This window comes from Echinops telfairi, unplaced genomic scaffold (assembly GCF_000313985.2).
Source record: "Echinops telfairi isolate 266 unplaced genomic scaffold, ASM31398v2 ScPeMD7_7439;HRSCAF=8477, whole genome shotgun sequence".
Classification (NCBI taxonomy): domain Eukaryota; kingdom Metazoa; phylum Chordata; class Mammalia; order Afrosoricida; family Tenrecidae; genus Echinops; species Echinops telfairi.
Window position 1 is genome coordinate 2,899,289 of NW_022111339.1, and position 14,608 is coordinate 2,913,896.

General features: G+C 44.7%; 1 protein-coding gene across 1 annotated transcript; it reads right to left on the minus strand.

The window, feature by feature from the left end:
• Nucleotides 1–13,645: 13,645 nt before the first annotated feature.
• LOC101652250 (transmembrane protein 230-like) lies at nt 13,646–14,145 on the minus strand. Its single transcript, XM_045298687.1, has one exon. It carries the CDS (start codon nt 14,068–14,070, stop codon nt 13,708–13,710), a length of 363 nt encoding a protein of 120 aa, XP_045154622.1. The 5' UTR covers nt 14,071–14,145; the 3' UTR covers nt 13,646–13,707.
• Nucleotides 14,146–14,608: the final 463 nt, after the last annotated feature.

A 14,608-nucleotide genomic window follows, 5' to 3' on the forward strand; every position in this document is an offset into this window, starting at 1 on the left:
AAACAAAACATTTTAAAGGAATTTGAGCCTTTGGAGTTGTTCAACAATCAAATATTTCCCTTCCACCATATCACCTCATATGGAATCCTCTCAGGGCTTATTTCATCCTCTGCTATGAAATGAGTAAATGTAAAAAAAAAAAAAAAAGAAGAGAAAAACAAATTCGCTTTACACAATTGATGTGTGTATGGATTGGGATAACAGTTGTATGAGCCCCTAATAAAATGTTTAAAAATATGTATATATATTTGTTGGAATTCTAAGCCCTACATACCCTATCTCTGTGGGTGCAAAGAGTTCTCCTTGATAGGTTAATAAGCCATCCTAAAGTAGAATATCTCCTAAACCAAGTCACACTTGAATTCTAAAAAGAACTAATTAAACACAGATACATGCTGGGCACAACCTGAGGGAGACGATGCCATGACTCTTGGTGGCCAAGTATCCAGGATCACCCAGGGTGACCTACCTACAAGAAAGGACTTGATATGACTGAAACTCTGATTGGAATGTTTCACCTCCAGAACTGTAATAAAAAAGTTTTTTTAAATAACTTATTTCTGTTCCTCGAAGTCAAGTACCTGTGCTATCTGTGTCACAGTAGCACACCTTATCTAAGACAGTCCTTCACACACAGATTCATTCCATTCGCCCTGTGTGTCAGGCATTGGAGTGGGCATTCAAAAGTAAGATGTTCGTATGGCGATGATAAAAGATCTCTCTTCAGATGAAAGGGAAACAGTTACTCTGAAAAGTGCCTGCCCTTCAACGTCAAACAATTGTTAGGCACCTACTATGTGTCCTATTTAGTACTGGGGGCTAGAAAAGAAATGAATGCATGAGACAGTCCCCCTTCCCTTCCTGAGGCACAGCTAGTTGAAGCAAATGGATAAACAGAGAGGAGACTCGGACCATGAATGAACATTGAATAAACACAGATAACAAATAGACAAGATTAAATATTTAGATTATGTATTGGCCAGGGGTTAAGTGGATTAATGGAGTGATGAGCTGGGCAGAGTTATGGGATTTCCATGTTTAGACAGAGTGGATTAGGTTGTCTGGCTTATGGAAATGTAAATCGAAACTGCTATCCTCAGCATTAACACCCTCTAGTCATCTCAAGAGATACCTTGCTGTCAAAGGGCGGCAGGGGCAGAGCAGACACTGTCTCGCCCATCTTTGCAGCATCCTGGTGAGTCAGAGGACCAGCACTGTAATTCCCAGGCTCCTAGGAAGGCAATGGACTCAGGGGAAGGCGTGGGAAAGTCGGGAGCCCTGAAAACCCAGTCTTGGCTCCCCTTCACCTCTGTTCTCAACGCCTCCGGGAGCATGTGGGCGATTCAAACAGGTACCAACACGACCATCCATTGTACCATGGCCCTTTTGATCTTGTACCTCAAAGGAGGGAAAATCGTGAGTTACTTTGTAAATATTTCCTGAGTGCCTCAAATGTGTTTCTTGGATTGTCTGTAGAGAGGAAGTGTCTTAAGGGCAAGGAGCTAGCTACCTTGACTACAGTGCAGGCATGCAACACTCCAAACGCAACCCCACTACACGAAGTCCATTCTGAGCCACAGAGCCATCCCAGAGGATACTGTAGCGCTGCCACTGTGGGTCTGAGAGACCGCAAAGCTCTGCAGGAGTATAAAACCTCATCTTTATCCTCAGAGCAGCTGGTGGATTTGAACTGCTCACCTTGCAGTCAGCAGCCCTACTTGCAACACACTACCCACCCAGAGCTCCCTCTGCAACACTAAACAAGCAGATTGCGTCATTACTAAATGGGTGAATGATCGAGAGAATAAATCAAAGAAGACAAAAATGAACCAGGTGCAGTTCTCGTTACCCATTCATTTCCTGTCCTGCCCCAGGTGCCAATGAAGCTTCCTACTGAGACAAGTCTACACCGAGTCAGTGATTCATTTAGACGCCCCTGAAATTACTTGCTTCCCTCCGCATTCAACAGAAACAAAGAAGGATTAATTGTTAAGATGGGTGAGAAGCTCCAGAAGAACTTGCTACTTGATTTCTTTTGCGATAGAAGAATCCCAAGATCACGGTCTCTGGTGCATTTCACAGACACTGCTAGTCAAATGAAAACTGAGGCAACAGACACTTGGTTGAAGCTCCCAATTTGGCCTTCTTCCCATCCCAAACTCTGCTCCAAAGCTTTGGGCTCATTCAGTACCCAGGTGGATAAAGCCAATAGATGAGGAATGAACATCAAATTATGGTGATCCACTCTGCGTGCAAATTGGTAGGAAAGTCAGACTAGGTGCAGATAGTCCTTATTCGGCCTTACTTTAGTGCAAGATAGGCGCTCTGGTGGGGGAGTGATTATGCATTGGGCTGCTAACTACAGGTCAGCAGTTCAAAACTACCAGCTGCTCTGAGGGATAAAGATGGAGCGTTCTGTAGAATAAGTTACAATCTTGGGAACTCACGGGGGCAGTTCTATCATGTCCTATAGGGTCTCTATGAGTTGGCATCCACATGCTGGCGTGAGTTTGGTTTGGGGTTTGGTTAATGAAAGAAGAGGCTCCAAGACCTTTCACGGACTTGACACTGCAATGAACCTGTGAAGGTGATTGTGAAAAAGAATCTGCAGGTTTCTATGTTAGGGGAATTCTAAGTTAAGGCACATTTACATAACAATAAATGCTAAGTAGGCGTTATCAGAGAGGCTGACAATTGTGACCCAGGGACTCTATGTAGCTGATATTTTGGAAGTAGATAACCAGGTGTTTCTTTCAAGGTAGACAGGAGCCTCCAAGCTTTTGGTTAGCAGCCAAGTACATGAACCTTGTGAACCACCCAGCAGTCTGACAGAGCCCAGTAAAAGGAGAAATAGGATGTCTCTCTCAAAAGTATTAGCGTGTTGCTCTTGGATAATATAGTATATGGCCTGGCCACATCTGGACAAACTTCGAAGCCAATATTATATGTTAGTGCTGTTTCACAAAGCAGCTCTGAAGTTGCTAGGTCCTGTCTAGTCCAGTGCTGAAAAGGCACTGGAAGCACTCACTCTTCTATGGCAGGGAATTTGGAAGACAGCTACTTAGCCAATTGACTGAAAGGGATTCAGATTTGTTCCCATTTCAAAGAAAGGTGACCCAATAGAGTGCTCAAACTATAGAATGATATCATTGAAAGTACACAAGTAAAATGTTGCTTAAGATCATCCAACAACGGTTGCAGCAGCATATTGACAGAGAACTGCCAGACGTTTAGGCTGGATTCAGAAGAGGGTATGGAACAAAGGATCATTGCTGACGTCAGATGAGTCCTGGCTCAAAACAGAGAATACCAGAAAGATGTTTATTTTATTTGTTTCATTGGCTATGCAAATGCACTCAACTGTGTGGACCATAGTAAACTGTGGATAGCCTTGAGAAGAATGGGAATTCCAGAACACTTCGTTGTGCTCATTCGGGACTTGTACATGCATCAAGAGGCAGTGTGGGAATAGAACAGGGAATACTGCATGGTTTACAATCAGGAAAGGTGTGTGGCAAGGTTGTATCCTCTCACCATATCTGTTCAATCTGTGTGCTGAGCAAATCATCAGAGAAGGAGATTATATAAAGACAACAGCACTGGGATGCAAGGAAGGCTTATTAACAACCTGCGGTATGCCGACGAGGCAGGCTTTCTTGCTGAAAGCGCAGAGGGATTAAAGCACTTGATGATAAAGATGAAGGATTAAAGTATGGATTACAACTCAATGTAAGAACCACCAGACTCCTCACAACTGTACCAATAGGTAACAGCGTGATAAGTGGAGAAAAGGTTGAAGTGGACAAAGACTTCGTCTTGCTTAGATCCACAACCAATGTTCATGGAAGCAGCACTCAAGATAAACAGACATATTGCACTTGGTAAATCTGCTGCGCAAGACCTCTTTAGAGAATCGAACAGCAATATGGTACTCTGAGGACTAAGGGGAGCTTGACCCCGAGCCATGGCTTTCTCCATTGCATCATATGCATGTGAGTGTTGCACCTTGAATTAGGAAAGCCCCAGAAGAATCAATGCATCTGAATTGAGGCGCTGGAGAAGAATTTGGAAAGTACTGTGGACTGCTTCAAATAAGACACTTGTATTGGAAGAAGCAAGGCCGGTGGTCCTTAGAGGCACAGATGGAGCCTTTGTCTTCCATGCTCTGTCCACAGTGCCAGGAGGGGCCAGTCCCTGGAGAAAGACAGCACGTTAGTCAAGTGGAGGGGTGGCAAACCGAGGAAGGCCCTCCGCTGCGTCAGTGGGCTCGGCCGTGGGAACCCTGGGAAGGACGGCACAGGACCATGCAGCGTTTCATTGTGTGGCGCGTAGAGTCGCTGTGGGTCCGTGCCGACTCGATGGCACCTAACAGCAGCCGTCAATTTTCATCTCCGAACCACTGGCTGTGACAGAATAGAAGTGTCCACAGAGTTGTTTTGACAGGAACACCCCCCACCCCCACCCCGGGTCTCCTCCCAGAGTGGTTATGTGTAACTTTTTCAATTAACCACAGAGCTTAGCTGCTGCACCACCCAAATCAAACTCATTGCCCTCAAGGGAATTCTCATTCACACTGACCCTGTAGGACAGAGAACGGCTCCATCGCGGTTCCAAGGGTGTCACCTTTATGCAAGCAGACCGCCACATCTTTCTCTCTTGAGCAAATGTAGATCTAAACCATAGGTCTGTCAGTTAGCAGCCAAGCACTTAACCACTGCACCACTGGAGCTACTTAAGGCAGTTCAAAAAGAGGCACATTCTGAACATAGTCCATATGCAAACTAAGGCTTCCAGTGCAACCCTTTTGGTCTTTTAGTTCAAAAATATGAGGGAGCTTTGAAGAGTCAGGCAAGTCCATTCAAAATATTGGCATTTTGCACCATACTTTTTTTTTTTTCTAATCATTTTATTAGGGGGCCCATACAACTCTTAGCACAATCCATACATACATCAATTGTGTAAAACACATTTGTACATTCATTGCCCTCATCATTCTCAAAATACTTCCTCTCCACTTAAGCCCCCGGCATTAGGTCTTCATTTTTCCCCTCCCTCCCCGCTCCCCTCTCCCTCATGAGCCCTTGATAATTTATAAATGATTATTTTGTCATATCTTGCCCTGTCTGACATCTCCCTTCACCCACTCTTCTGTTGTCTGTCCCCCAGGGAGGAGGTCACATATAGTTCCTTGTAATCGGTTCCCTCTTGCCAACCCACTCTCCCTCTACCCTCCCAGTATTGCCACTCACACCACTGGTCCTGTAGGGATCATCCGCCCTGGATTCCCTGGATTTCCGGTTCCTATCTGTACCAGTGTACATCCTCTGGTCTAGCCTGACTTACAAGGTCGAATTCGTGTCATGGTAGCACCAAACTGTTTGAAGCCTCGTCATAAACCTCAGCTCCATATTCTTGACTGCAATTCATTCATCTGTTATCTTCTTCTTTTTTAATCATTTTATTGGGAGCTCATACAACTCTTATCACAATCCATACATATTTCCATTGTGTCAAGCACAGTTGTACATTTGTTGCCCTCTTCATTCTCAAAACATTTGCTTTCTACTTGAGCCCTTGGTATCAGCGCCTCATATCTTCTTACTCCGTGTTATTTGTTTGCTTGTTTTACCTGTGGTGTGCCAGCCTGTGCCAGCCTCACAATTGTCCTTATGCCTGAGCCCACTGATACAGCCACCACAGTCCCTGGTCCCCACCTTAGTCTCTCTGCTTTTGCGGATCCTGGATATTTCATATAAGCGGGGTAGCAAAGTATGGGTCCTTTTGTGTCCAACTTATTTCATTCAGCATACTGTTCTAAGGTTCATATCAGAACTTCATTATCTTTATGGCTGAACAATATCTCATTGTCGCCTACCATAAAATTTGTCTTATGAGATAAGGCAAGGAATCTCACCTCCCCTTACTGGCAACTGCTCCAAGGTTATTCTGAATTTGATTCAGATAAATGCTGCAAATGGCTGCTGTGTGTATGCAAAGAGACCAGTGACCTTTCTACACCCTTTGGCTGGGTGAGGTCTACCCACCATTTCTGTGTGTGTGTGTGTGTGTGTGTGTGTGTGTGTGTGTGTGTGTGTCCTTCAACCCCAGGAAGCTCACTCAATTCCTGACTCTGGTTCACTTTGCCTGTCCACTATTCCTTCCGTTCATCCATTTTAACTACAAATTTACCAGAGAGATGGTTTGTCATCTGCTTTTATCGCTCTTTCAACCCTCACTGCGCCTCAAAAAAATAAAATAAAATAACTCACTGCTATCAAGCCGACTCAAAGCGACTCAATAGGACAGGGTAAAACTGCCCCTGTGCATTTCTGAAACTGTCACTGTGTATCAGTATAGAAAGTCCCTACAACTGATTTACCCTAAACACATACTGTTCCTTAGAGTGCCTGGGCAGTGGGAATGGGGTGCGTGCTCGCTGCTATTGGGAAAGCTGGAGGTTCACGTCTATCCACAGGAGCTCAGGACCCAAAGCCTGGAGACCTGCTTCGGAAAAGAGCAGCTCTCAAACACTGCCCTAAAAGACTGTGGATGGCAGTGGGAGCCCAAAATCCACTTGCACATAGATTAAGGCTCAGGCGAATCCCTCTGATCACAGTCAAGGGACATAGATGACATTGCTATCAGACGGCATTGTACAATCAATTCCAGCAGATATAGTTAGGTGAAAAAGTAATATTTTTATACAATCGATGTATAGATTGTCATAAGAGCTGTAAGTTTTGCATCTTTCCCTCTAAGGAGCACTCTAGCCTTGCTTCTTCTAAGACGGGGTTGGTACTTTCTGTGTCCTCTCCAGCGCCACAATTCACGTGCATCAATTCTTCTTCCGTCTTCCTTAGTCAGTGTCCCGCTTGCTTTCTTTTTTTTTTTTTAACATTTTATTAGGGGCTCATACGACTCTAATCACAATCCATACACACATCAATTGTGTAAAGCACATTTGTACTTCATTCTCAAAACATTTTCTCTCCACTTAAACCCCCGACATTAGGTCTTCATTTTTCCCCTCCCTCCCCGCTCCCCCCTCCCTCATGAGCCCATGATAGTTTATAAATTGGTATTTTGTCATATCTTGCCCTGTCCGACGTCTCCCCTCACCCACTTTTCGGTTGTCTGTCCCCCAGGGAGGAGGTCACACACAGTTCCATGTAATCGGTTCCCTCTTTCCTACCCATTCTCCCTTTACCCTCCCTGTTTTGCCACTCACACCACTGGTCCTGTAGGGCTCATCCGCCCTGGATTCCCTGTGTTTTCAGTTCCTATCTGTACCAGTGTACCTCCTCTGGTCTAGCCAGTCTTGCAAGATAGAATTCGAGTCATGGTAGCAGTGTTCAGCTTTCACATGCAGATCAGGTGATGGAAAATACCATGGCTTGGGTCAGGCCCACCTAAGGCTTCAAAGTCACACTCTTACTTTTCAGTACTCTACAGAGGTCTTGTGCAGCAGATTTACCTAATGCAACACATCTTTTGATCTCTTCACTGCTGTTTCCATACACTTCACTGTAGATCCAAGCAAGACAAAATCCTTGACAACTTCAGCCTTTTCTCCATTTATCAGAATGCTACCTGCTGGGCCAGTTGTGACGATTTGGGCATGTCCTAGCGTGTCCTGGAGGCTATCATCCTTGATCTTCATCAGCAAGTGCCTCAAGTCCTCTTCTGTAGTGCTCAGAATTTAAGCTCGAATACAAGACCCTGTGAGGCACCGTTCTACTCTGGCACACGTTGGGTGGCCATGAGTCAGACTAAACTCAAAGGCAACTAGCTGAAACTTGCACCTGGTTTATCCTTCGCTTTGTCTGCAGAAAAGCACTCCCACTTCACTGTGCGTGCCTCCTGGGCTGTTTGCAGACTAAATGAGGACATAACACAGAGGCCTAAAGTTCTAAAGGGCTTACAGTCCTTGAAGGACAGCCACATATTGCTGTCTGGATGAGTCCCCAAAAGGAGCAGTTAGTTCAAAAGGGCTTTGACCTTCTTTTGACTGCATTGGGACACTATTTAAAGGACAGGTGTTGGAAAGTCCCTCAACAGTTCAACTATTCCTTGAAAATCAAACTGGGCAGACTGAACCCGTTGCTGTGATTGTTCGATGTTGTTTCTTTCAGATCAGAAAAACATTTTCCAATACTTGGGTTATACCGTTTAAACAGTGTTCTGACATCTGTTCTTTAAAAGCACAATAGAAGACATACTTTCCTCTACAAACACAGATAAAACAGGAAAACATGGGCTCCGTCCCTCTGAGCTAGGGATATGCTAAGGCATAGGGATTTGCATGACTAAGCTTCCACTGTGCTGACCTATGCAAAATGCAGGGGCAATCAAATCATCCTTTCCAGCTTGACAATGTCCGCATGAGAAGCAGAGCTTTCACCTCGGGTCTGAAACCTTGTAAACTCACAAGAGAACCTTATTTCTCCCAGCTTGGCAAGTTTAAAGCACATTTATCTAAACATTCGTTCTCCATAACTAACAGTGTCTTAGGTAGTGATTCTAAATAGAGGAACAAAAGGTCAGGGAGGATGAGACCGATGCAGTCTCACACAATTCACCTGAGACAGGGCTCACAGGCACTTTCACGGCTCACCTGTACTGGTGAGTAGACATTCATAAAACCTGCCTGAAACCAAATGAAAACGTACGCAGAAAGTTATTGCATGCTAAGATTTTATAACATCTTGTTTGTTTGGCTTTGTTTTCCTTTAAGATGTGGAATCTAGTAACAATAAATGAATCCTCAAAGTATTAGTCATTGATTTAACAGTAAAATGGATTAGCATTTCCCAAAAGGGCTCATCTTTTGGATTTCCTGTATCTATCTTGATTTCAAAATGTTTTGTACTCAATTCATAATAAATAATTGCAGTGTCCTAGAAATCCTAATTATTTCGTCTACTGAGGAAAGGACATCCAAATATCACTGAAGCCCTATGTTAGATATCATGTAGTTTGTGTTTTGTTTTTCTATTTGTTTTAAGCTAGCGCATCTTTTTGTTGGTTCAATAAATACAGTGATCACTCATATAGCATGAGCTTGTTTTGATCCCAACTCATGGTGACCCGACATGACAGTAGAAATACCCCCGAGGGTTTGCTTGACTCGAATCATTACGAGAGGAAATCGCCAAGTCTTTTCTAATGGGAAGCAGCTGGTGAGTTTGAACCATCCACCTTTAGGTTAGCAGCTGAGCATTTAATCATTGAGCTACAAGGGTTCTTAATGTGAGGTTAGACCTAGAGGAATGGAGATGTTGGATTCTGGCCTTCTATGCAGGATACCTGGGTTTGATTCCTAATCAATGCACATCATGTTCAGTCATCAATCTGTCAGTTGGTGGAGGTCTGCATGTTGCTGTGATACTTTACACTGTTTACAGGTGTGAGCAGAACTTCAAGATGAAGATGGGCTAGGAAGAAAACCTACCAATCCTACTTTCAAAAAACTCAACCAATGAAATCAAGGGTCCAGCCTACAATTGATCATGGAGTTGGCACAAGACCAGGCAGCATTTCATTCTAGTATGCAGGGGATCACCATGAGTTGGGGACACACTCAACAGCAGTTAACCACCAGAAGCCCAAAGGAAGAGTTGAAGTGGCCAACTCAGCCCTGAATGATTCCATAGAACGAGAAGACTACCAAGACCCCAGTGTCACTGGTCTAGCCTGAATCCAAATCTGCACTCCTTCCTTCCTCTCGTGTCCCCCACCATGGTAGAGCTGCTGCTCATAACTGGCTCTAGTTCTGTGCTAGAATCGGGTGTCCTTCGTCATGCAAGGACTCGATTCCACCTTACCTGGCACCTAAGGTAGGGGACAATAGGAGAGCCCAATTTCAAATTAATTTATGGAAACACATTTACTCAATCTTAAAATAGGACAAAGACAAATCACCCCAATGAGGAAGGCCATCAGCACAACGTCATAATGGTATCCAAGGATTTGCCAGAATTTGATCATTTAAATAGCCATGGAAGTAGAAGGAAAACGATCACAAAAGCATGAGTGCTGACAGATTGATACATCACAGGTGCAGGCAGGATTATGGGAGTGGAAATGGGACCTGGATTAGGATCTGTACATTACGTTAAGTAGAAAAGCTTACACAATTGGTTCAGGGACTGCCCTGACTAAGGCAGTCAGGGTGTGACTCAACCCCATGCAACCCTAGAACCCCAAATTCCATCAACAGCACCCCCCAGGCAAGTCCCCAAGAGCTAGGCCAGCCCTCCCTGATTGGCTAGAGGAGTGATAGTAACACTTTCTAACACTGCCTGAGAGCAGAGCTTTCCACTTTGCTGGTCAATAGAAAAAGTTCAATGGAGGATTAAAGGATGTTATTGTTATTGTTTAGGGGTCTCACATCATGTATTCCAACACGGCAGAGCAAAACACTGCCAGTCTTGGCCACCCTTACAATCTTTAGGTTTGTTGATCATTGTTGCAGCCAGTGTGTCAATACATCTCCCTGACAACATTCCAATTGTTCTGACGTTCTACCAAGTGTGTTAGTCCAGGATGACTAGAGAAACAAATCCAGAGACACTCAAATGTGTGTGAGAGAGAGCTTGATATCAAAGAGTAATTGTATATTAAGAAAACATCTCAGCACAGTCCAGATCAAGTCCATATGTCCAATATTAGCCCATATGTCTGATACCAATCTATAAATTCCTCTTCAAACTCACAAAGCAAATGCAATAATGCTGAATGCAGGAAGATCACAGGCCTGTGGGTGGGAAGTCTTGTGGATCCAGTGGTGGTGGAAGCATTTCAGCACTCGCATGGGTCTCCACGTGGCTCCTCCAGCTCCAGGGCTCTGGCTCCATCAGCGTAGCTCCACGTGGCTTGTCAATAGCAAAGTCTTGAAGGGAGAGTGTGTATCCAACCTTCAGGGAGGAAGACAGGAGTTACCAGAATCCTCAGGAGAAGGCCATGCCCACGCAGAGGCCTCATTGGCTATGACTTGATTGACAGGCTAGACTCCACCCTTTCCTCAAGTTGCCTGGAGATTACGTAACTGCCACACCAAACATGATGTCCTTTTCCAGGGACTGATCTCTCCTGATAACATGTCCAAAGTACATGAGGTGAAATCTCACCATCCTTGCTTCTAAGGAGCATTCTAACTGTACTTCCAAGACAGATTTGTCTGTTTGGAACTCCACGGTATTTTCAATATTCTATACCAACACCATAACTAGAACGCATCCATTCTTCTTCAGTCTTCCTTATTCATTGTCCAACTCTCACATGTATATGAGGAGCTTGAAGATGCCATGGCTTGGGTCAAGCACACCTTCGTTTTCAAAGTGACATCATTGCTCTTCAACACTTTACAGGTCTTATACAGCAGATTAGCCCAATGCAATCAATCTTCTGATTGCTTCTCTGCTGCTTCCATGAGCATTGATCACCAATATAAGCAGATTGGAATCCTTGACAACTTCAGTGGTTTCTCCATTTATCACGATGCTGCCTATTGCTCCCATTGTCAGGATTTTTATTTTCTCTACCTTGAATTATAATCCAAACTGAAGTCTGCAGTCCTTCGTCTTCATTAGCCAATGCTCAAGTCCTCCCCTTAAGCAAGCAAGGTTGTCATCTGCATGTCACAGGTTGTGAACAAGACTTCCTCCAATCTTGGTACCACGCTCTTCTTCATGGGATCCAGTGTCTCCTATTATCTGCTCAAGGAAGATATTGAATAAGTATGGTGAAAGAATGCAACCCTGGTGCACAGCTTTTCTGATTTTAAATGTCTCAATAGTCCCTTGTTCTGTTCCAATAGCGGCCTCTTTGTCCATGTCCAGGGTCTGAGCACAGTGAAGTGTCCCCATTCTTCTTGAGGCTATCCATAGTTTATTATGAATGCCTTTGCATAGTCAATAAAACACAAGTAAATCTCTTTCTGGTCTTTTCTGCTTTCAGCCAAGATCCATCTGAGGTCACCATGTGCCATATGCCACCTCATGTCAGATCTACCTCATGTCAAATCCAACTTGAATTTCTGGTAGCTCCATGTCCATGTACTGCTGAGAACGTTGATGGATAATCTTCCACAAAGGCATGGTTTGATAATTTCTACATTCTGTTGGTTCATCTTTCTTCGGATTTGGTACAAAAGCAGACCTCTTCCAGTCCTTTGGCTCGGTAGTTGTTTTCCAAATTTCTTGGCATAGGTATGTGGGCGCTTCCAGTGTTTCATCTGGTTGTTGAAACATTTCCGTTAGAATCCCATCAATTCCTAGGGCCTTATCTTACCCCCATCCCCTGAAGGCAGTCTGGACATCTTCCTTCGGTAACATTGGTTCTTAATCACATATTACCTCTTGAAATGGTTGACTATTGACCAGCTCTTTTTGATATGGTGAGTCTATGTATTTCTTCCATCTTCTTTTGATACTTCCTGCCTTGTTCAATATTTTGCCCAGAGAATCCCTCACTATTACAACTCATGTCTTGAATATGTTCTTTAGGCTTTTAGCTGAGTATGTGATTCTTTTGTGACTTTCTAACTCCAGGTCTTAGCACATTTCCTTTTAATACTTTGCCTTCTCAAGCTGCCCTTTGAAAATTTCTTTGCAGCTCTTCGGCTTCATCATTTGTTTCATTTGCTTTAGTTACTAGATATTAAAGACCACATTTCAGAGTCTCTTCTGACATCTACTTTGATCTTTTCTTTATTACTTGCCTTTTTTTTTTTTTTTTTGGATCTTAACATTTTACTTTTTTTCAATTATGTCATTTTTGCAAGTTGGGAATCAATCAAACAGCTGTCTACTTCTCTGGCTCCAGGGTGTCTTCTGGCCTTCAGCAGGATGACTATACAAGATGCTAAGAGAAAGGGCTCTAACACTTGAAATAATAACTGCTATCATTTTCATTAGGAAGCAGCCTAAATTCCAGTCCTTGAGGGCCTGCTGTAAGGAGCACCTGCTCTGCAAAGGGCAGAAAGCCCCGTGACGTGCTGGCTGGCATTCTGGTGACACAGATCTGGGCTGAGTACGGGCTGGTCAGCAAAGACAATGTTTATGCGGTGGCTTCAAAAAGCTTGTGGGAAAATCACACTTTTCAAAGATAATGGAATTTTTCCAAGAACTTTTTGAAGCCCCCTCTGAAAATCTCCTCTGAAGTTTAAAAAATCCCAGAATGCTGTCACTAAGCAAGTACAAAATTTTGATCATATTGATACTTGAATTTTAGCAGCCTAGTGTCCCACTAGATTATTCGTGTCCCACAGAACACAAGCTGGGAGAGAAGGGGGGGGGGACCTGGAGGGCTATTTCAAAATAAATGACTCCGCTTTGTTTTTGACGGACAGATTGTATCTTTCCATTTGCCACAAGAGCAAAACGACAGACTACTGAAAGAGGCACGAGCAGCTCTAGGGAGGGCGGCACCGAACGCTTCCACTGCAGCGGGAGCTCCTGCTTCTCCACGCAACGACCGTCCCTCTTCTTCCAGGACGGTCACGTGGAGAACCGGCGGAAGCTTGGGCCAGGGAAACAAAGCATGTCCTACATCCTTACTTTCCTGTCAGCGTCTCTGAGACAGACCCATAAAACCTGGCCACAGCTGGGAGCCATCTGCACACTACTGAATTCCTGAGCTCGTTTCAGCCCAGTGTCACAAACTGAGCTCAGTCCCATCTGACCCTCCTCGGGCACGGGGTGGGTGCTAGTCATCAAAGTCGGGGATGTCGTCGTAGGAGTAGCCCCGGTAGCCTTTGGATGCATAGTAGGCGATGCGCAGGTGGTAGAATCCTGGCAGGAACACCAGGATGCCGATGATCAGGACGGGAACGGCCCGGTCTGCCCCGCCTTTGCTGATGTAGCCCGCTAGCAGGAGGTAGCCTATGATAATGAGAAAGGTGCCAATCAAGAACAGCACGGTGGCCAGGGCAATGGCCTTATAAGGGATCTTAGGAGGGCTTTTCTTAAACTGAAGGTCAATGTAGCCATCGTCTGTGCTGGCAAGTCTGGAGTACTTCACTTTGCTGCTGGGGAGCCCCGCTGCCAGGTTGGTACGAGATGGCATCATAACACGCTGACACTGCTACAGTCGGAGCGCCTTGCCAGGCCGCCCGCGCGCCCACTGCTCGCCCACGGTTGGCAGCCTTGGGGTCCGAGGCTGCAGGGCACGCCCCTTCCAACGGCCGCCCGCCCGGCCCCTAGCCGGCTCCCCCCGCCACCCCCGACCGACGCGGAACCGGAAGTGGCGTGCCTACTTGCCTTTTTTAATGATCTTTGGCTTTCTTCATGTATCATGTTCTTGATATCAACCCACAGTTCATCGGATCTTCTATCATTAGTGTGCACTGGTGTATCAAATCTGTTCTTGGGATGATCTCAAAATTCAAATGGGATATACTTAAGATTTAATTTTGGCTCTCGTGGATTTAGTTAATTTTTTCAGCTTCAATCTGAACTTTTGCATACGAACAATTGATGGTCTGTTCCACAGTCAGCCCTGGGCCCTTGGTTGCTAATATTGAGCTTCTCTGTTGTCTCTTCTCACACATGTGGTCAGTTTGATTACTCTATTACATCTGGTTAGGTCCATGTGTACAGTCACCATC